Consider the following 22613-nt stretch of genomic DNA (forward strand, 5'->3'; position numbering starts at 1 on the left):
AATATAGTTCAAGGTGAAATCTGTTCTCCCCCTATAGGACGTCCTACCATCTTTTTTTGTATCAGAAATCAGATTTTTATGTATTTATGTATTGCTGAAATACATAGTACTATTATAGATTAGATAGGGTTTAAGGCTTAATGGTGGGTAAATAATGTTTAAATGTTTTTTATTTTTATCTCTGCTTCCTTCCTCAGGTACCGTATTTAGCAATGGTAAAACTTCAGACTACCTGCTGCTGGGGAACACTGTATACACTGTAAGTTTTCCTACAGTTTTCTGGTGCTCTGTCAGCTGACTATCTGTATTGGCATTATCTTTAACACTTTAATATATGTGGTTTTATTAATATTTATTATTCTCTATATAGAACAGTTGATTCATTGTGGTGCCTTAAGAATAAGAAATGGCATCTGAATGACTCTTTGAGAAGCTTTGAGATGTGTTTTGCAGTCTAATTCCAGTTTTTACAATTAAGTACTTTAATATTCAGAAGATACATTCAGATATCTGTCATTTACTGGAAAGTGTCTACTTTCCAGTAAGTTATCTTCTTCCTCTCTTAATTTATCATGGGGACTTCAAAGGGAGATAAAGCCACATGGAACCAAGATTTATGGGATGTCTTTTGGGGGACAATCAGACTGCCAGAATTACTTGATCCACACCTAACAGTAATCTTCTGATGCTCTCATAAATATTAGTCATTATTGTTGTTTTTTTCTTTTAATCTTTTATTTCCTAGAATAAATGAACACCAGTTTTTCACTTGTTAAAGATCACTGTTACCCATTAGATGAAGGTTTTCCAAGATCTCTTAGGAGCAAAATTAGACTTGCACTTACTCTCCTCTGTTTTTCAACACTAAGAGTTTAATTCATTTTTCAACCTCCTGTTGTTGGCAGTACAAAAAATAAATTAACTCTTCCATTAAAATAAGGGGGTTGTAGTACAAATTCATATTAAAATCAAATTCTCTAGAGTTATATGGAAACATCATAACAGAAATGAAACAAAAGTAGTGTAGAAAACTTTGTAGTCCTTTGAGAATGTAGATACTGTCAACATCTGCTATGTATGAGAGAACATTTTGAATTGTGTTTTATGGTCAGCTAACCAGAAAGGTTAAAGAGCATTAAAGGGCTGAGTAGCCACAGCCCATTCTGTGCATGTGCTACTGCTGTGTCAGTTAAAATAAAATGTTTGTTCTGCCAGTACATACATGGCCCTTAAACTGGTTCCATCAGGCACATGGAAGAACTGTTTGTTCACACATTCTCTTAAAAGCAGGTGTTTTGTGAGCAGCAGTTGCACACGAACTTGCACTCTATCATGTGATGAGCTGATCTCCATTAGGCATGGATGGAATATCCTGGATGTTTCCTGTGCAAGTCTTAATAAAATTAAGAAGCAAGGTTACTGTCATTGTCATAACTCAGTCCTGACAGAAGTAGTTCATCTGACACAGGACTCTCATAACACTGAGCAGCATTTAGAAGTCAGTCCTTTACCTGAATGGTCATTGCTTTCCCCAGTATTAGTAAATACTTCATAAGAATATCTCAGAACCAATTGTTTTTCTAAGTGAAATGGTTTCTTCCTGGGGAGAGGTTCTCTGCACCAGGTTTTTACTCTGTTAAATAAAAATATTTCACTGTTTACTATACTTAAAAGTTTCAATCTTCTTCAGTTCAGTGGAATTTTATTTATGAGTTAAATGTATGTGAGAGTTGTAGTACCTAACCCAAGTTTTCTGCTAACATGTCCTTTTCCTTGATTGCTCTAAAAGTATCACTTGTATTCACCTTCATTTTTTAGCATGAGTTTGTGCCGTACTCATGTTAAAGCAAATTATTCAACGTGCTGCTGCAATTGCAGCTGAAGTGCTTTCCTGAAGCCACCTCAGAATGTCATCCTACCCAGTCATTCTGCTCTGTGCTTCCTTTCAAAAGTGAAAATTTGCACCAGGAGAAAACAAGTTTATGTATGCTGTACTAGAAATTTACTGGTTTACACTGGGTCCTGTGGAACTAAGGGTTCAAAACATGTAGTCATTTAGACTGTCACCCACTAGCTGATGGATAAATCCTGAAATCTTATAGTACTGCTATATATCTGAGTATCATCTGTTATGTCAGCTGACCCACAAGCATTGGAGCAACATTTTCTAACACTTTCAGAAATCAGTTCATGGTTTACACCTTCAATATAGTAACCTGGAGCTACTCATTACTGTTTGTCAAGCTGTATCCATAAATGCATAAAGCAGAGGTCCAAGAGAAATTGTTCTGTAACTTTCTGCAAGCTGTTCTCAACTAGGACAGCTCAAATTTCACCATCTTAAGCAATTGATTGCTTGTTAGTAAACTGCAAAATGGTCAGGGATTTCCCAGTAAAATGTTATTTCACCATTAGAAGTCCAGACAACCTACTTTTTCATTTATTTTCAGTTTATCCGCTTCACCTCCTATTGAAAATCTAGGGAGGGATGTACAATTGATGTATATTCATGTATAGTCACAGGAGTTCAAGGAGGTCTGGAGCATGCATGAAGATATTAGAGGCTTTCAAAATGCAAAAAAAAATTATTTAAGATTTAAAAAAAAAATCTCTGTGTGAACTGTGTGTGGACTGACAGTTACCAGTAATTGTCTTGATATATCAAAATCATAAATCTAAGGTGCTTCTCATTCTTCCCACTGCTTTTAATTTGTTAAAGTTTTTTTTAGAAATTCTACATTCATCAGTTGTGCAAAAATCAATATCAAATGGATTCAGAAATTAATATTTCCTTGGGTCCACAAAGAATACGCATGGATTTATATCATGTCCTGGAATTATTTCTTGAAACATAAATTTCAAATAGGAGTAGAGCACCATGAAAATAATTGTATGACCATGCTGAGAGGTCTGTCTTAATAAGCTCAGTGCTTTTTACACAATGCTTGTTTGATTCCTTTTTTCCTGGGTAAGGAAACAAGTGAGCTACTGTAGTTTGGCTCAAGAGGAGCCACTATAGCCCAACGTTTTGAGGAAGCCCCTGTGTGTAGGCTGGTAAATTTGTTAAGAGAATCAGTTAATTTGTAAGGATGGTATTTATTCACAGAGTGTATATCTCTTTTTAAAAGAACTGCAGCATGTGTTCATTCATACTAACGAAGTATCAATGAAGTGAGTGAAACTTACTTATTTTTAATTTAGATTAAAGTAATCTTGAACAATTACAAGATTTCATCTAGATGAAATCTTCTTGTCCTCGTGGAGAAAGTAGTAGTGATGCTCTCCATAGCTGTAGGGGGTCTGCCATCTCTACTGAGCTGCACTTGAACCATTCTGTGTAACCAGAATGCCATCAATGTCATCTCACTCCGTAAGAGCCAGATTTGCAGAGTTCCAGGAGGGAAGATTTCTAATACAAAAATGAGTTTTCCAAATAAAATGAGTGGACATTATTAGTGGAAGCTAATAATTCTTAGTGTTCTTACTGCTGGCTCATTATTACATTAAATCTTCTAGTGGCTTCTTATTGTGGTCATTTCAAACACACACTTTAACTTCATATCTAAGCACACACACAGAAAAAGAGGAAAAAAAAAGAGCTAGCTGTGGTCTAAGCAAACTTCATTGTGGGGCTGCTTAAAGTTCTACCTTCTGGGGGAGTAGGTTGTACTGAAGCTGAAGGGCTTTTCTGTAGCTTCTCCAGGTCCATAGAAATGGTTGCCATTTGCTTTGTGAACTTTGGTTCAGATTCTATTCCACAGCTAGGGACATTGACACATACTATTTTGCTGAAAATCATTGAGGAAATCACATTTAAATTTAGGAGACTGATTATGCTTTCACTTAGTTCATTTGTGTAAGTAAACATGATGTATGAAAGTCATTAAACTTTCTCTTCTCTTCTCTAGAAAGTTTAACCAGACTACTCTGTTTTGTTTGTTAAGTAATGTTCCCATATTAAATAAGAATCCTCTCTCTTTCTCTCTCAATAAAGTTTGTGGTTCTGACTGTTTGTTTGAAGGCTGGATTAGAGACCTCATACTGGACTTTGGTAAGCAAATGTCTTTTCCATATTCTCAAATGTTCTGCAAAGTACAATGGATGGATGAATAAGTCTGTTATTTTCTTCTTACTTACTGTATTACGCCCTTGCAGTTTGTCAGCTCTCACCACAAAATCAAACTAATCTGTGGTTTTTGTGTAGAAAGACAGAATATCCACATGCAAAAAATAATGTTTAATATTGGAAAAGGAGGATGTTGGCATAAGGCTTAAAGTAATCCTTAAACTAGAAATATCAGATTACTCTGGATTGATTGTAATTGAACTTCAGTTGACTTAAAATGCAGTAATACTGCTGTTAAAAGTATCATCCTGCTTTAAGAAATGGCTAACTGAAGTAGCAGAGTTAAATTAATACAATGGAAAATGTATGGAAAATTCATCATATACATTGGAAGTGCATTGTAAATACTACATAGCAAAGATTTTTTTCATTATATATCTGTGATAATTGTTCTTTTTTTTTTTTTTTTTTTTTTTTTTAACAGTTCAGCCATATAGCTATCTGGGGCAGTATAGCACTTTGGGTGGTGTTCTTTGGAATCTACTCTTCTTTATGGCCAGTCATTCCTATGGCACCTGATATGTCAGGAGAGGTAAAGTATAGTTTAACTAAAACCTGAATGTGTGCAAAGAATATTGTTTCAGTCTTTAGCACAGGCCTAATCTTTACTGGATCCTTCTGTTAGCAAGAGGTGCATAAGGGTGTTGCTTCAATGTGGTAGCCATGTTTATTTAAAATAGAATTTATTTTTACTCTTGTGGCAATGGAGCGCAACTAACAGGCTATGAGGTCCAGTGAAGAAGAATAAACAGGTAAGCTGCTTTGCAGTTCTTTAGTGAGGTTCAACTTTCTCTAGAGAGAAGTCTTGCCAAACTCAGAATTACAGTGCTTCTTTGGCTAGAGATTTTTTTGTATTTCGAGGCACACAGGTAGTGCGTAAGTTAAGGCTGTTTTTTCGTCTTAAATTTTACAGATTGCTAGGTATTTGAAACTAGAAAATGCCTGAAAAAAATTTGAGGTGCCATAATATTGCATGAGCAGCTGTTTGGGATGCATTATGGTACTGGCTCTTAATCTTTTGACAGTAATTACTGGTTTCTTTTTCATTTACGATGCCATTTGTGTAAATCCTCTCTGAATATGGCAAATAGGACTGAATCCGTAAATAATGTTTAGTTGCTCCCTGTGCTGATCTAATTAGAACTTAAGTTCCAAATTCTCAAAAGTGTTCAGTTCCAGAAACATATCAAGTTTAGTATTTATTTCCCAGACACTAATGTCTGCTTCTGAGCATTCTTGGTGGGAACTGGAGATTGAGCATACCTGGTTACTTCAGTAGGATCCTCTTCTAATGGTTCTCAGAGTGTACCATCTAAATGAAACCTTACATCACTAAGAGGGTAGGACTGCCTTTAACTCCACCTCTGTGATGTAATTCAGCAATTGAAAAATTCATGTAGGATATGGGAAATTTAGGTGCATATCTCTTCCCCACCTGGAGGTCATTTTTTTAACATCTCTTTTATCAACTCTAATCACTCTGAGATCTGGGTAACATGGATGAAACAATCCATTTGGCAACTCAGTTACCATTATTTATAGGACTTCAGAGTACTCTTAACACAGCTGTCTACTACCCACACTGTGAGGAACATCACTGGAACACATCTACTTCTGTGCATATAATTAGGCAATTCAGCTTAATTCGACATTTTCACAAACTGTGATACGAAAGCCATTTCAAGGTGGCCAGATCTCTTCATATTTCTTGAGGTATTTACTTTGTAGATTTTTTTTATTTGCTTGAGACTCTGCATTCCACAGAAAACTGTTCTGTGATGCTGGAAAAAAATTCATTTTCAATCTGTGATCCAGTGAATCACCAGGACACATTTCCTGTAGTTCATGCTTTGTCATACTGTGCCTTATACCCCCCTGAAAGGAGAAACTGATGCTGTGGTTCAATTATTATGTTTCTATATCAACATAGTCCTTTTGCAATAATTGCATTAATGAATAATTTTCTGCAATTTGCATGGCCTAGTAAGTGTAGCTACCATTCATGTGCCCATAAACTTACTAGAACCTATCTACTAATGTTTCCATATTTGCAATTCATGAAGCCTAGTTTTCTTTTTAATAGGAAAAAAAAAAAAAAAAAAAAAAATTTAAAATTATCAAGTTGATGAATTTCTAAGCTGATATGGTTGTCTTTTTCTTGAACAAATATAACTTTGATTTGTGTCTAAAATCTTTCACTGGGCAAATGAAAAAAATAGACCAATCGTATTTCAAAGTAGTACAACTCTCAACCCTTTTGGGTTTGTTACAGTTGTGTGCTCTGAGTTGTTATGCCTTTTTTTATTCACCCATCAGATTAATGACTTAGGTAAAATTACAACACTGGAATAAGAAGTATGACATCAAGATGAAAAACAAAACTTCAGTATCTGCAGAGCTTTTTAATTTATTGTGGTACTGCAGATCATGCTCTGTAAAGCTCTCCAGAGCACCGTCTGTTTCTCCTCTGTATGACCCAGGGGATCCATAAAACCACTGACGGAAATTGAGGCTAAGGAAAAAGCATGTATTTTATAGAATTTTAGATCATTTGATTGGGGTTTGCACAATCTTTGTGAAAAACAATGATATTTCTTGTTGGATTATTTAGCTGCACTGTTTAGGAAAGACGCACTGCAAAATCCTAGATTAACAACTATTGGACTGTATGATCTTACGTGACTTTTCCAACCTAACAATTCTGTTACTCTATGAACAGTGCTGGTTTCTTAAACATTGCTTCTCTCTGTATTACTTGATATAGAGATTGTCTTTTACAGACCTGTAAATCTTTACCAAGCAATAGTCAGTGATCTGTATCTGTCCTCCCCTCTATACTTATGTGAACCTCTTGTTTAGAGAAATGTTTTAGGTTACCTTAGTTGAGAATATTATTAGTTCAAAGAAGAACTCAATGATTTCTTGAAGATTTTTTTAAATGAATCGGAATTTGTCCCATAAGAAGGACACAGAGTTGCTGGAGCAAGTTCAGAGAAGAGCAGCCGAGCTGGTGAAAGGTCTGTAAAAAAGTCCTATGAGGAGAGGGCAAGGGAGTTGGGATTGGTTAGTTTGGAGAAGAGGAGGCTGAAGGAAGACCTTATTGCTCTCTAAAACTATCTGAAAGGCGGTTGTAGTGAGGTGGTTGTTGGCCTCTTCCCTCAAGTAAAAATGATGGGTCTAGAGGAAATGGCCTAAAGTTGCACCAGGGGAGGTTTAGGCTAGGTATTAGGAAGAATTTCCTTACTGAAAGAGTAGTCAGGTGCTGGAACAGGCTGCCCAGGGAGGTGGTGCAGTCACCACCCCTGAAGGTATTTAAAAACTGTGTAGATGAGGCACTTCAGGACATGCTCTAATGGGATGGTGATTTTTTTTATATTTTTTCTGAGTTAACAGTTGGACATGGTGATCTTAGAAGTCTTTTCCAACCATGTGTGATTCTGTCTGTGTGTGAACATGTTCATTGTTGTCATCTATTGGCACTTGAAAGCCTAGGATTTTGCTACTATTTAATACTGATATATTTTAGCTTATTCAGTTCTTTAAATATAAAGTTTGCTTTACTCTTTCACTTCATCAATCCAAAATGTTTTTTTCATAAGGGACTTTTCATGTTTAATTCTCAGAACAGAACAGAAACAGCAGAGCTGAGCTTCAGACTACCAAATTTACTTTTTCTGCTTATGATCTTGGTAGTTACCATTTTAATAGTCTTTCTTTTATTGGTTAGTCTTTTCACAGTATCAGCATTTAACAGAGCTGTTACCCTCACCATATTATTGCCAATCTCCTTCATAAACAAATGTTACACATTTTTTTTCTGTTTAAAGTGTTAAGAATCAGGATCAGTGCTATTGCAATTATTCATACAATGACACTTAAAAGAATAATACTATTCAGCTGCCATCTGTTTCCATACCAACTTCCTTTTCTGATGAGCAGTAGTCAGGAATTGCTGCAGTGCCTTAAAAAGTTCTAGTGAAACTCAGAGTATCCTGTTTCATTCAGTGTAGTGCAGACCACCCCTATCCTGGTAACATACTGTGTAGACCAACAAGAATCCACCCACTCTTCGGGACTTTACATCTCCTTTGTCAGATATTATTTCTCATGTCATCTTTGAGTCAACTCAGATAGGTTCCCCTGTGAATCTTTTACTCCAAGGCAAAAGAGAAGAGTGTCTCCTTTTCTTGCAGAATAGCTAATATTCTGTGATTACAAACATGATTAAAAGTAGCATGATAAATCTCACCTTGACAACTTTTTATTGCTTGTCTAATTTCAAATCCAAGTGGCTAATTATTTTTATAATTAAATTAATTTAATAATTTGTATAGTTTATATTTTTCAGTTAGCTAATTCAAGCTGTAGTGCAACCTGGTAAGCCAAACTTCTGATAAAAGAACCTGCTTCACTTCCTAATTCTTGGGGAGGCTTTTTTGTGTGTCATTTTCCTTTCCAGCTTTCGGAGTAAATTTCCAGGTATTAATATTTATTGTGAGGCCTTTTTTCTTTTCTCTCTTTTATTTTGATTTTTATCTTTGAAAGTACTTCCACTAGTTTCCACCTAAAGTCAATAGAGATAGCAACTGATAAACTGAAAATGGTTTTCATAAGTTTTCTGTAGCAAGAACTTTACTGATCTTTTCATCTTTCTTTAATTTCAGAAGGCTTTTCAAACTCTGGGCTAGCTGTTTCATTAGGACATTTCATAGTGAAGAAAAAGGGAATATTTACTGTTCATTTTGGCATGCGATTTCCTAACAGGAATTCTTCATCAGTACGTTAAAAATATTTTGCAGGCAGGATTTCTAATCTGCCATTAAGGGCAGTGAAAGGGAGTGATTCTCAGCAGTGTATTTTCTTTTTTTAAAAAAGATCTTCTATAAAAATCTGTACAATGTGCTTTATAATTAGTGTTGATTCACTTTAGGAAGTCCTAATACTGAGCATGAGCTCCAGAGACGACAGATTATTTATCCTCCCTGCAGGACTTGTAAGTCCTACAATAAACTAGGCTTCCCAGCTCTCATTTTGGATTACTTCTGAATTCCCCTGGGAGCCACTTTTGTGGCAGATTCCATTTGGTTTCACAAGGCCTAAAGGGGGAAAACTTGGCATAGACCACAAATCTCTCACATTAGGAACAATTTGTAAACCTCGAACAGAGGCAGCCAGAGTCGGTCCCCAGAACAGGCTGCTCCTGTTAGTGCCATTGTCTGAAAAGGGTTGGTTTGCCATTTCCCAGATGACCTGCCTATGTGTAGAGAGATGTGAAAAGTTAGAGACAAAAATGTTTTCTACAGAGTGAGGGGGGAGCTTTCTTGTACAGAAAGGAAGGAAATACCTCTGTGGGATTTTATTTTTTCCCCTCTTCATCCAAAAAATACAAAGAGGCCCTCTGTCTTGAACACGAATGTCGGCTTTAAATCTTTTAGGTTTGGATTAACTCTGTAAAAGAAAAAAAATCTGACAGGCTTTCAAATATGACGCAGAAAAACTTTTTTTTTTTTTCCCCAATTCATGTTGTTCATTTGTAAAGCCAAAGGCTGGATGGACTGAATAGTAGGTGCCAGTTGTTCCCTCATTTATAGTTAGCATTACAATGGTCAGAATTAACATCCTAAGACCTACATTATCACTTTTGCTGTTTCACCAGCAAACATTTAATACAGGGTAGCTAACACAAGGACAGCTCTTGACTATGTTCTTATAAATTAAAAGTTGTTTTTAATAAGAGAAACTAAGAGTCATAATTACTTCAAGTTGTAGTTTTAATGCTTTTTCTTGGTTTTTGCTGAAATTTCCTCTAATGGCTACTTAATGATAAAAAGTGTTGCAAAATGTAGTTGTGATAGACATTTTCTATTAGCTGCTGTTCTAGGAAATGAGTATTTCATCAAGTATGTCAAAAGTCATATTTTGTTTATAAAGTGACTGTGCTAATATATTTTCTTCAGTGCCTGATGAAAAATTTTATTCTTTTTTCAGTCCATTGTAAATGTGAGTTGTTTTATTTTTAACTTGTCAGTGCTCAGTGTTTACACCTTTGTTGACAGCTGTTGGCAGAAATAATTAATAGAATCTCGGGGCAGCAGCTATGTCCTTAAAGATAGCTGTGGAAAGTTTACCAAATTTTCAGTTCAAATAAATTCTAATGCTTTCAAAGAATCAAGGTCAGTAGGACTTTGGTTACAAAAAAAAGGTAAACAGAACTTTTTACCTCTATGAAAATTACTTTTTCTTTTTTTTTCCTTTTTTTTTTTTTTTTTTTGAAAGTAGTTCACTTTTATTTGCACATTAACATATATAGTATAATTCTAAAGTGTTCAAGTATACACATTCAGAAATTAGACTTTCTTTACTGTGAGATACCTGCATTTCTCTGCTAATTAATGTTACAAAAGTTGAGTGCGTTTATTTTAGTTACATACGGAGGTTTAACCTTTGAAAGGAATTCATCTCCAAGTAATGAGGCAAAGGATTTGAAAGAGTATCATTGTGTAGCAATGTTACATTCAATCTCTGTGCAATGTAATTACATTAAGAAGGTATTTTTAATACTGGCTGCAAAACAATCTTTCAGTAATATGCTTCATTAAGTATTTATCATACTCCTTGCATCCACGGTATTATTGATGTAGATACTTGGGCTTGCATTACAAGAATAGATTAAAGTCATTATTTTACTTTAATATCCATAAATTATGATGTTTATTTTGGCTTTTGTGTGTATTTTAGGCTTAAGTGTATTTACAGACCAATTAAAGTTCTGAACAGAAGAAACTCCTATGATAGAAGGCAGTATGTGAAAAAGCAAGCATGGCTAAAATCAGTGACCTGCTTTGCACGCACTGCACCATGCACCAATGTGTTAGAACTTTATTTAACAGTATGATGCATACATCTGTAATTATGTAATTAGTTGTTTTCTTAGTTCTCCCTTTTGAGCCATTTGTTGAAGAGGAGTCTGTGACAGTGTAGGAACTGTGGTACAGTGAGTTCTGTTACTTCAACTGAGTTATATGGCAAAATGCTTGTAATGCTATCCAATATCCATATCAAGGGCCATGACCCATTATATCCTGTTAGTGTTGATTGCAGATAAGAAATTATGCTCATAATGACAAAGAAGGGGTGGGGGGTGGATTTTCATAAATCTGATTTTAATGGAAATATCTACACTCAACATCGTGGGGTAGAGCAGGGTTGTAGCTCTCAAAGAGCTAAGCAGTGTGTTTTTTTCTACCAGCTTCTTAACATGAATTAGTGCTTACTAAATAGGATTTTGTAGCGATTCAGGGGATTTTAGAAGGAGTTAAACTTTTATTTCACATTGGGGAACCAGGAGTGGTTCATTTAAATTTGCTTCTGTTACCCTCAACCAAGTATTTTATATTTCTTAGGATTTTTTCCTCGTTCTTATCATTACATTATCACATTTTGTGCTTTTTTTTTTTTTCCCTTCAGGCAGCTATGATGTTCAGCTCTGGAGTGTTTTGGATGGGACTTCTGTGTATTCCTATGGCAGCACTACTTTTTGATGTAGTATACAAAGTGTGAGTACAGAAATGCTGAGGTTTAAGGGAGAGAGTACTGACTTTTAAATGTGTGTTCTAATTACTAATAAAAGAAAAGAAAATTAACAGTAGCTCTCATTTTATATAAAATTATTTTTCAGATTTTTTGTTTTTAATTTTTACAAGGTTTATTACAGGTTTATTTAATTTATTACAAGGTTTACTAGTGTTTTAAGTAAATATTTGTTGTTTCTAATTTGCAAGTACATCTGCTTAAATATTACTTAGACTGACTTTATAATATTTCTTTTTATAAAGCTCAATTTTAAGTCGTCTGGGAAAATGTTTATCTAAGTGTCAAAACAATCTGTTCTTTTACTTTCAAGAAGAGTAAATCTGGCAGTATTTTGTGTTACCAACAGAATAAAGAGAGCTACTTTTAAGACACTGGTAGATGAAGTTCAGGAGTTGGAAGCAAAATCTGAGGATCCTGGGGAAGTTGTGCATGGCAAAAGGTACTGTAAAAATATCAAGATAATTGTGTTTGAAAAAACAAACAAAAAAATTAAATATTTTCAGCCTTATACATGCATCAGAGACAAAAATGCTGTTCTTCATAAACCATACAAACAAAAGGCATCTGTAAAGAGGCCTCAGGACTACTGAGCCTGTTTGGGTTTTTTTCATATGCTTAGATGTAGATTTTTACCAAAGGCTGATGTATTTCTCTGCAGCTGACTGTAATGTCTGCAGCTATTACTTATAGAGCAAACTTAAGGAACAATTTTTACAATTTTAATTCTGTCACTTTCCATTGTGTTAACAAATAATATAAAGTGAGTTTAAATCTGCATCACTCACTAATACAGCTATAATTTGAGCCTAATAACAATAAAAAAAAATTAAAACCTGCTTAGTAGCATAGGGGAAAATAGCAAAATTTGTCTAGGATTTGCTGAAATTGACTAGAATAAGTTGGCTTTGTGTCTAATGTCAGTCCAGAGCAAAGAAATCTGACTAGCCTGTATGTGGTAAGAAACAATTTTAACTTAAGACTCCACAAGAATTCCCCTGTTACATCCTCCTTCACGGACCAGGCAGGTACTTTGAATATAAGAGAAGCTAAAACTGAATAACTGGACAATACCTGCATTTAAACTCTGATTAAAGGTGTGCATTCACTAAAATACTTTTTTCATCCTGGCTGAAGTCATAGGAAGCACTTGGTAAACAGGAGTATGAGGTGACAAAGCCCCCCTCTCCCCCTCTTCCATTTCATTACTGACATTTGTATGAGCAAGAGCTTTCTTTGCTTGTTCTCATTTTCATGAGTTTTGTGAAGTCTGAACAAAAACCCCAATACTTTTGATACTTGCTTTTCCTGTTCCTTCTTTCCTTTTAGACTGCTGCTTTTTTAGTAGCTTCATGAAAAAGGGCTTAGCCAGGAAGGCTTATTTCCTACCAAGGTATGCATGGAAAGAGACCGGAACAAACTCAGCCACCTCTTTTATTCTAGGTTCAATTTTCAAGAAGCACCTTTTGTTCATAATTTGCCTTTCTCCTTCAGTCCTACTGTATCCCTCCTCCAGTTCTGTGGAGGATTCAGCTTACTATGATTTACCAGGTTCGAGACCAAATTATGCTGGATACCAAGGTGATGCTCACCAGTTTTAGGGTAGAATTCAAGGTAGAATATCCAGCAGATGTGAATGTTTGCTCCTACTATTCCTTTCTTTTCCTAGGAATTTATTTTCACAAGAACATTTTGTCTCTAGCAGAGTTCATCTTTCCTGGTACCATAGACAAATACCAGGAGAGGTACCCAGAGGCCTAGAAGCTCATCCCACCACCTGTAGAACACACAGTAGTTAGCTACATAGGAGCAGGTATCTGCAGAGTGGCTCCCATCAGGCCTAAATGCTGTCTTTGTACCAGCAGCTTCATACTGGAAGTGCTGTAAAATCCCCTAGATGATGTGATCTCTGCATCGAGCATACTTTTCCATCATCACTGCAAGACCCAGGTAGTGCTTGCAAGAGTAAGTGCTCTTACCTTTAAAGATGATGTAAATTGTTACAGATGCCTCACTTCAGTGGTAGTGCTCATTCAGGCAGCTTCAAGGCAAGATCTTTCTCCAGCGTTTCCATCTCCTTTATCAATGTGCAATCTATGCTGTGAGCTCTCTTGTGTGGAGCAAAAAAGTTGTAAAAGAACAAGTTAAAGAAAAGAAAGCAGACATTAGTCCTGGAGAGTGCTAAATGGGGAACTACTTGGGGATGCAGCAGAAAGTATGGTAATGTTCCTTTTTATTGTTCTCTGCTTGCATTTCCAAGATTTCTTTTTCATTCCTGATTTCAGCTACTTTTACTTCAGCTGTCCAGACAGTATTGTCTTACTTCATCCTACAGAATGTCTCCTTATTTAGGTAAAAGGAACTTGGTAGTTTCACCACTAGTTTTATAATTATCTATTTATGCCACTATGAAGTAGTTAGGAAGGCTTCATGAATGATTTATTTTCATTAAGAATTTCTTAGATCCATTCTTTATCCACAAAATAACTTCTAGACCTGTATTCTTTGAAGTACACAAGCATCCACCTAACATGCAAATAGACATCTTAATATCTCTCAAAGATTTATTCCATCCATGATTTTTTGAAATAACATCTGAATTCAGGCAAGACAGTCAAATCTTCACCCTTTGTGGTGAAAGTATTCTTTGTTAAAGAAACAATCTGATGAACTGACTTGCATCTTCAGAAACTTGATTGAACTGTTGTAAATATTCTTGACTCTCCAAAATTGCAGAAGCCAGGATTAACTAGTTACCAGTGCAAAGTAGCTAAATTGGTAAGGAATGTTCTTCATCTATTTTAAATACGTATCTATGACTTCCTTATTCTTGAGTTGTAGTGCTTTTCATGTAAAAAGGAATAGTTATTTTTTACAAACTTATTTAGTATTTTTCAGCACCAAATAATATTTTCTGGTGTGCATACCTCAGGAAGTACCTTTTTATGTCGTAGCAGAAGAAAGGATTTGTTCTTATGAAATGCCTAAATAAGCTAAAAAGATATAAATATAAAGGTTGTAGACACATCTTTAGAGATATATACTGCAAATGCTGCTTCATATAAGCATTGGTTTTCATTCAGTCTACTTGGAAAATATTTTTAGATCAGCTAAGTGGTTGGGCAGGAATATATAAAGTAGTAATTTTTTTTTCTACAAATGAGATTAATTGCCTGTAAATGCCTGCATACATTTCATGTTCAAAAATAGTTAATATTCTACTTGTAGGTACAGTTACACATAATGAACGCAGGCATTTAGTTACTGTGATTTATCACTGGTTACTTGTGTAACCAGGCTTTCTTGAGTTTGCATGTAGATTTTTAAATATGCTTTTGAATGGTAACAGGGTGATTAATAATATAGAGCCTGCAGGATTTCTTCAAATCTAGAAATAGAGGAGAACTTAATACCTGAATACTTGGAAGCATTTTTCTGAAATGCATTTGTATTTCCCTAATTTTTTTATTAATCTTGTCACTTTTTACAGTTTATTGCTCTGAAGTGAAAAACCAAACTCTTACACAGCTAACTTATGAAAACACTGAGAGTAAGGTGTGTCTCTGTACTCCAACCTCTCCACTCTTGTTCAGTCAGCAGATGCCAGCTGCTTTCCTGGAATTGGTACCTAATGCCTTTTTTACAAGGAAGTCTTATTCCATCTTTTCATCCAAAACACAGTCACAGAAGCAGTTTCCCCTGTTCCCTTACCCTGTAAATTCCGCAGTTAGCAAATATCTATGGGAGTGGGACTAACAGGTTTACTTCCATCATCCATCTTAGAAAAAGCAAGCTCTTACCTCCTGGTATATGCTTTATCTACCAGACTGGAGTGGAAAAGAAAGGGAAGACAGACCATTAGCATCTCCAGTTTAAGACGGTGGTTCATCTTCATGTGGATATACTCACTGAAGAAAGAATGAACATTTCTAATGCAATGATTTGAATGCTTATCTAGTAAGGGAGGTGGTCTAGGTCCATTTTTTGCACCATTTAAGCTGGTAGGAAGCCTGGGGAAGGTAAGTCTGTTGAGCTAATTGACAGTAATATTATAAAGTAATTTGGCTGATCAAAACTCAGTAACATAGATATGTGAAATCTGTATAGTTACTACCTCCTTTAAAAAGAGACATCATCAGTAATCTAGGAAAACCAAAACAAATTCAAACAAAAAAAAAACAAAAAAAAAAAACTCAGAATAAACATAATGTTATAATTTTTTTTTTTTTTTGAGTGAACTCATTGTTAGACCAGCACACATGGGGGCAAAGGCTGCATTTTTCCTAATTGAAAATGTTTAAATGATAAATTGGTATTTCTCTGAAATGCAAGCTCTTAATTCACAGTCAAAAAGTGAATTCAGAAGTTAATTTAGAGGAAGAAATAAAGGGGTTTTGTGAGGTTTGTTTTTTTTTTTTAATGTAGTCTCCTAAACATCCTTAATACACTACCAAAATTGTAAGGTTTCAAAGGCTTTCTGAGCTATGGCTACCTATTTGGTAATGTGGATCCTACCTGAGAGAACTTTAAATGTAAGGATGCACAGTAAGGAAATCTGATTCCTTCACTGCTCCATTCACTACTGTTTCCAGCTGGTGCTTGAGCCTCAGTTTAAAAACTTTTTAATACTTCTGTTTTCTACTTGGGCTAAAATGGAGAGTAGCTTGCATCGCATTAAAGCACAATAAATGCATAACACAACAGACTTGGTACTACTGAGAAGGAAGGAGATGGGTGGAAGTGACCAGTGTCTGGTAGTAGTGGTAGTCTATTAGGGTATGAGCTCCAGAAAAATGCCTTCTGGAGTTTGACATGGAATACACCTTGTTAGACTGCTTCTCTTGGCAGCAGTGTATTTCTGTGTGCACAGCTGAAGAGCTTACCCTCCATCTTCTTTTCCCATCCCTTGGGGGTATTGTGTCAATGGAGGCCATGAACACTTTCTTACATAAGAAAAAGAAAGTCTGTAACTCGGCCTGGCACTGACTGGGCCACCCTACATCAGGGAAGCCAGTGCCTTCCCTTTATGTTGCATTTTTCTAAAGGAGTCATACTCAAATGTTCACAAAACTATTATCAGTGCACAACAATGCTTCAAACGGATATTTTGACTGTACTTGTACTGTGACAAGTGAGAACATTACCAGGAATCTGGACTTCATAATCCACGCTCACACATGTTTTCAATCATCTTAATAATTGGTTCAGTCACAACTGAAAAAGAGCATTGAGACTTATAATTAAGTAATTTGGTTTAATAGACTGAAAGATGAAAGGGTACTGTAACTAGTAAGTAAATATTTTTCACACCTATCCATTTTTTTCTAGCTTAACTGAAAGAGCACAACTGTTGAAGAATGTTTTTAAGAAGAACCATGTGAACTTGTATCGCTCTGACTCTCTGCAGCAAAACTTACTTCGTAAGTGTTCACTGACAAATTAATAAAAATTAATATCCATTAATAAGATAGAAGTAAAATTCTACCTTTCACTTCATTTGTTTATAGTAAAGATGCAGTATCCTAAATCCAGTAGATGATCTTTGTTGGTAGGCTTCTCTTTGTTCCTAAAATACTGCACAGAGTTCTTTCTGCTATTTTATAATTGAAAAATTATGTAAGAAACAGTATGGGTTTTCTACCTACTAATTGCTGAAAAGAGGATTATGATAAAGGTCTTTGATAAATTGTTTTTATTAAAGCTTTAGCAAAAATATCTGATCAAAACTTAACTGGTTCCTCTTTTGTTTTATATCTGCAGATGGCTATGCCTTCTCTCAAGATGAACATGGAATAGTTTCCCAGTCTGAAGTAATAAGAGCTTATGATACCACAAAACAAAGGCCTGAGGAATGGTGAAGGAACACAGCTCATTATTTAGGCCTTAGCAGTTACTTTTGTGAGACAGACTACTGGATCTTTGCTGGGAGCTGCAACCATCACCCAGTTATCAGTGATTTAAAGATCTATGATGGTCTTGTTCCATAAAGTTTGGATTTGTGTATTCAGTAGACATAAGCACTGTGCAACTATACTGTAACACACCATCTCTAAATTTTTTAACAAGTATTTGCTTAGTCTTTGTAAACAGATTGGAATTTACCTTGTATCTTGCCAGCTTGCTTATTTTACAATGAAGTTGTTGCACCAATACTGGTGTCATATGCTCAGAAGCAATGGTCCGATCATGAAACATACTTTTCACTGACAGACCATTAGCATTGGTAAAGGTTTTCCAGTGTTAATATATTTAAAGACAGTTGATAACAAGCCTTTGATTTCAACAAGTGCTGAAAAAATATTATCTTAATGGTGTTAATCCACCTTCTCCAAGGAAGATTTTGAGATGTTTATTGTTGTTTGTGTCAAACTAACCTAAAAATGTTTGCCAAAGAAGTTCCATAAATGTTTGCTGTCATTATAAATAATTGGAAAGGAAATGAACTCCAGTCCTGATCTCAGAACTGCATGCTTGAGTCTCTGCACTTGAGAGGAAAGTGTTACAGTACAGTGAGTTTAATTTGAGTGGCCTTTACGGCATTTGCTTTCAAAACTGCAAGTCTTTGCACCTTTGGCCTTATACGAGCTTTTCCCTTATTTTCATTTAATATTGCATATGTTGAAAATGGCTGCCACCTTGTAAAGCTGAGTAACTTATTTTTGTTCCATTTTTAAGAATCGCTCTGCCTTACTTCCCCTTAGCAAACTTAGTATTTTTGTGATGCTTAGCCGTATCTGCTTTTACTGTAGGTTCAAAAGAATGTTTGTTGTAAGTTATTTTTTAAAATTAATTAAATTTTCAACATTTTTATAAATAAATTATTCGAAATGCATACATTGAAATAGAGAGCAAAGCATGCCCTTTGCTAGTCTGTGGTATGTACTGTTTTATTTGCACTAAAGCCACTTCCTCTAAAGGTGTGAAATACATTGCAGCAGCCTCTTTACAACTTATTGGTCATGCAGAATACCTATATACTCTCACCTTTAATTAAAATGGAGAGGAAGTGACTTCAGAAAAAGATACAAACCTGGTTTAAGAATTTGAAAAAAAAAAGGGGGGGAGGTCTTAAAGGAGAACATTGTGATGAGATTTTTAAGTAGTTATACTTGGTATTTCTTAGCTTACCATCCAACAACCATCAGGTTTCAAACTAAGAAAAGCTACTTTAACTTTAGGATTTAATGAAATCTTCCAGCTTTTCAGTTCATGTTTAATTCCAAGTTCAAAAGTCATGATAATTAAATTTTTAATATTTTTTCTATAGTAGCAGTTTGTTCTATTTTTTTGCTAAATTTCTGTGAGTTGCATGGAATTGGTCTCTTTTTCTTTCCTTTGAATGGAGATTACCTAGATCGAAAATCAGAACAATTACATCCCTCACGATCTGCTAAATTAAGAATTTCCTCTTTGCTCTCCAAATCACCCACTTTCAACTTCAAAGTAACAAGTCATCTACTCCCATCTTTTCTCTGCCCCCCTTCTTTAGTCATACACTTAAAGGTTGACTTTACCACCTTGCCTTTCATCTAACTAAACACTTGACATCAAACTTTATTGCACTACCCAAGTTTCTTGTGCTCCATTCTAAGAGAAACTTACAAATACACATGGAAAGGCTGACAAAAGGCTCTATATGAAAGTACATATTGAGGAAGGCCCAACAAAGAGCAGGCAGCCTGCATTTCATATGCATGTTATGCAATCTCTTCCTCTCACTTTCCCGGAGTGATTAAACAGAAAACACAGGGACAAAGGGAACGTATCCCACTAGGAACAGTACTGCCAGTCAGTCATGCAGACAAGAACTGCCTTAGAAAAGCCATTTCAGGCATAGATAAATAGATGGATCAATATGGGAGGGCCAAATCACTTGACCTGAGGCAAGAAAAAATTTGAGGGCATGCCCCTTTCCTAAAATGTGGGTTCCCTATTTTCTGTCATCCAAGAGACAATGACCAACTTCAAAACATTTCTGAAATTAACCATGACACTGTTGGTCCTTTATAATCTTTCAGTGTACTTAACTCATACAAATAATGACTCAATCCATATGTAACTGTCTTTATGGGTAAATTTTATATTATAATTTTCTTTTCTATTTTAAATGGTTTAACTGCTGATATTGCAGAAAAGGATGGGAAAACTAGAATATATTGCTAAGTATTTATGTTGCAAAATTACATGTATTCTTCCTATGAAATAAAATTCTGTCTCCCTGTTGTAATACAGTTTGTGGATAATAACACACAATATATCCTCAATTTAACTATCTTAATAAGGAGAAAAGCAACTGAAACAGCTTTCAGATCCTAAATTTAGCCTGTAATTTAAGGTATGTAAGAATGTCTTATTACAGCATTTCATCCCTACATCTTTACAGAATTTGAGGTACTATTCCACAAAGTGCATTTTTTGTCTTTATTACTTCTGATGGGTTTTTCTTCTGTCTCTATGCTTATCTGCACATTTTATGTTATTGTCTGGTAATTAGTGGTTGGAATATACTACTGCTTGGAAATAGTAAAGTAATTCTCTGTTCTGATTTCTCATACAATTGCATTTTAAAACACAAGGTATCTATGTATGCCCATTTTTAAATCAGGTCAGGTATACAATATGCACTTTATTTTCATGTTGCATATACAGCAATCTATTACCATCCTGTTAGTGCACCATATCTATGTTAAAATCAGGGGATCATGGAGATGTCTATTTCAAGAAAAAAAACAGTCTAGGCAAAAATGTTTGTAAGTGTCTCTGCTCTTACTGTCGGAAAATTCAAATTTGTATAAATAAAGATTTCACATGGACTTTTCAATCCATTTCACGTTTACTGCATAACAAGTAAGAAGTTATACAAGTTAGTATTTAAAATTTTCATCAAAAAGTTGAACCAGTGCCATGTAGAAATCAGATATCTTATATAAATATTGTTGCTTGATTTTTTAAAAAATATATACATATATATGTAAATTATTCAAAAGAGTGAGTACAAGAAACAAATTTTAACAAAGCTATTGACAATTTGTATTTGAAACTTTTTCTTGCCATTTCCTAATTTCACACTTACTTTTGCAAAGCAGTTTCAAGAGATTTCTACTTAGTTAGCATGCTGTTTGTATAAAATTATAAATAAAATATTTGGAAACTCCAAGAGATAGCCGAAGATCCTGTATGTCCACATGCATCTCTAAAATTCACTGTGTTATGAAGACAGTGGTTAACTCTCCTAAGACTTCAGTTGCATTTAAACACATCTTGAATGATGAATAATTTGGAACACGTATTCAATTTAAGGAGAGATTTCCCTTTTTTTTCTTGCGTATTGCGTAAAGTCACCTGCAGTTCTGATTAATTTCTCGCTGTGTCTGCATGAGGTAATATTTTTAAGTGTTCTGAGGCAATGCATGATGGTTGCAGTTCCCCTTTTTTAATGCCTTTGTTAAAAGTCTGCTCATACCAGGGAGCTAGTGCTATGTCAGCAAATGAGTTTGTCTGTTCAACTTTACTGGTACTGGATGTTTTCACTGGTAACAAAACTCAACAAATTAGTTTCTCCTTCCCCCCCTCTGCCTTCATCCCCCTTTCCCTCACTGTTAACCAATAGATGTCTATTAAACAAAGGAGTATTTTAGCATTCCAAACCTTGTTCCTGCTTACACAAACCATTATCAGACACAGGCTGTAACTGGGCTGTGTGTGGGTGTCAGGACTCCTCACCTGAGGGTTGTTGTGCAAGGATGGGCACTGCAGAGGGTTGGTACTTCAACTTCAATGAAAGCATTTCCATGCAGAGAGTGATCTGTAATTGCAAAGCTGTGACCAGAACAAGTTTTGGGTTTTTTAAATCATATTTGATGGTGTTTCTTTACTGTTAGAATAGAAGCCATAAATGCATCGATATTGGTTTTTTACTTCACCGTAATTTTCCATTAGGATTTTCAGTGTTTGATATGTATGAACCACTGCAGAAAGCGGTCTGTCCGTAATACTAAAATTTGCATTCAAGGTAAAGTGAGGTTTTACAGCTCCACTAAGCCATTACTGCTGAAACTGTTGTGGAAATTATGAAGCTGCATGAATGAAGACCTTTTGACTCAGTGTTTATGGTAGTTTCTCAGGTTTAGTTTTAACTGGATGTTGAATGCACTGTGGTTTATAAATAGTTCTCTTTCAGTAAAATATTCAGTTCTCTGCAATGTTACATGTCATTTGGCATTTGGTGAATGTGCATGTTTTGAACTGCAAATTTTAAATGTTTTGTCTTTTAATTGTTAAAAAAAATGAATAAACTTTACCATTTAATGAAGAAGCTTTGTTGCTTTCATTGGTTCCAAATGTTAGGGATTACTTTCAAAGGCATATATATATATATCCCATCACCCTATTTTTTTTTTTTTTAATTCTTTAAAATTGACACACCAGAAACAGAATTTCACAAATAATGAAGATTTCATATGTTATTAAGGTAAACTGAAAAAAAATAGAGAATGATTCTAAGATTTTTTAAAACACTTCTTTTGGGATGGCTTTCTCAGTTCTTGTGTGAAGAAAAAAAAAGGGGGGGGAGGGGGCGGGAAGTGTCATCTCCTTTTTCAGACAATCAGGATAAATACAGTATGCTTTGGTTATGATAGCAGCAGGTATTTCTTTCCCCATACACTGGCCACCCACTAAATAAAAATCAATAAATCCAAACTTAAACTGAGTTTTAGTTGTAGATAGGTAACTGATTATATAAACACACTAGGCAATTCATTTTGTGGATTTTATACTCTGCCAAGGCAGGTTTGATAATAGATGTATCTTTCACATTGTTAGTGTCATGATACCCAGTCTTTAATGGCATTGCTGGTTTAAGGAGATTCCACCTCATGGTACGTCATTGCCTCTG

General features: G+C 35.1%; 1 protein-coding gene across 10 annotated transcripts in view; it reads left to right on the forward strand.

Moving 5' to 3' along the window:
- ATP8A1 (ATPase phospholipid transporting 8A1) overlaps positions 1-22031 on the forward strand; it is a 97023-nt gene extending 74992 nt beyond the window's left edge. For all 10 annotated transcript variants that reach the window (XM_071743645.1, XM_071743642.1, XM_071743639.1 and 7 more), the window contains 7 exons: positions 198-259; positions 3995-4051; positions 4551-4658; positions 11594-11682; positions 12066-12158; positions 17045-17136; positions 17477-22031. In XM_071743645.1, the coding sequence (XP_071599746.1) occupies positions 198-259; positions 3995-4051; positions 4551-4658; positions 11594-11682; positions 12066-12158; positions 17045-17136; positions 17477-17574 (599 nt within the window). In that variant the 3' untranslated portion in view covers positions 17575-22031. The remainder of the gene's footprint in view (positions 1-197; positions 260-3994; positions 4052-4550; positions 4659-11593; positions 11683-12065; positions 12159-17044; positions 17137-17476) is intronic.
- The last annotated feature ends 582 nt before the right edge of the window (positions 22032-22613 follow it).

This window comes from Heliangelus exortis, chromosome 4 (assembly GCF_036169615.1).
Source record: "Heliangelus exortis chromosome 4, bHelExo1.hap1, whole genome shotgun sequence".
In the NCBI taxonomy this organism is placed as follows: domain Eukaryota; kingdom Metazoa; phylum Chordata; class Aves; order Apodiformes; family Trochilidae; genus Heliangelus; species Heliangelus exortis.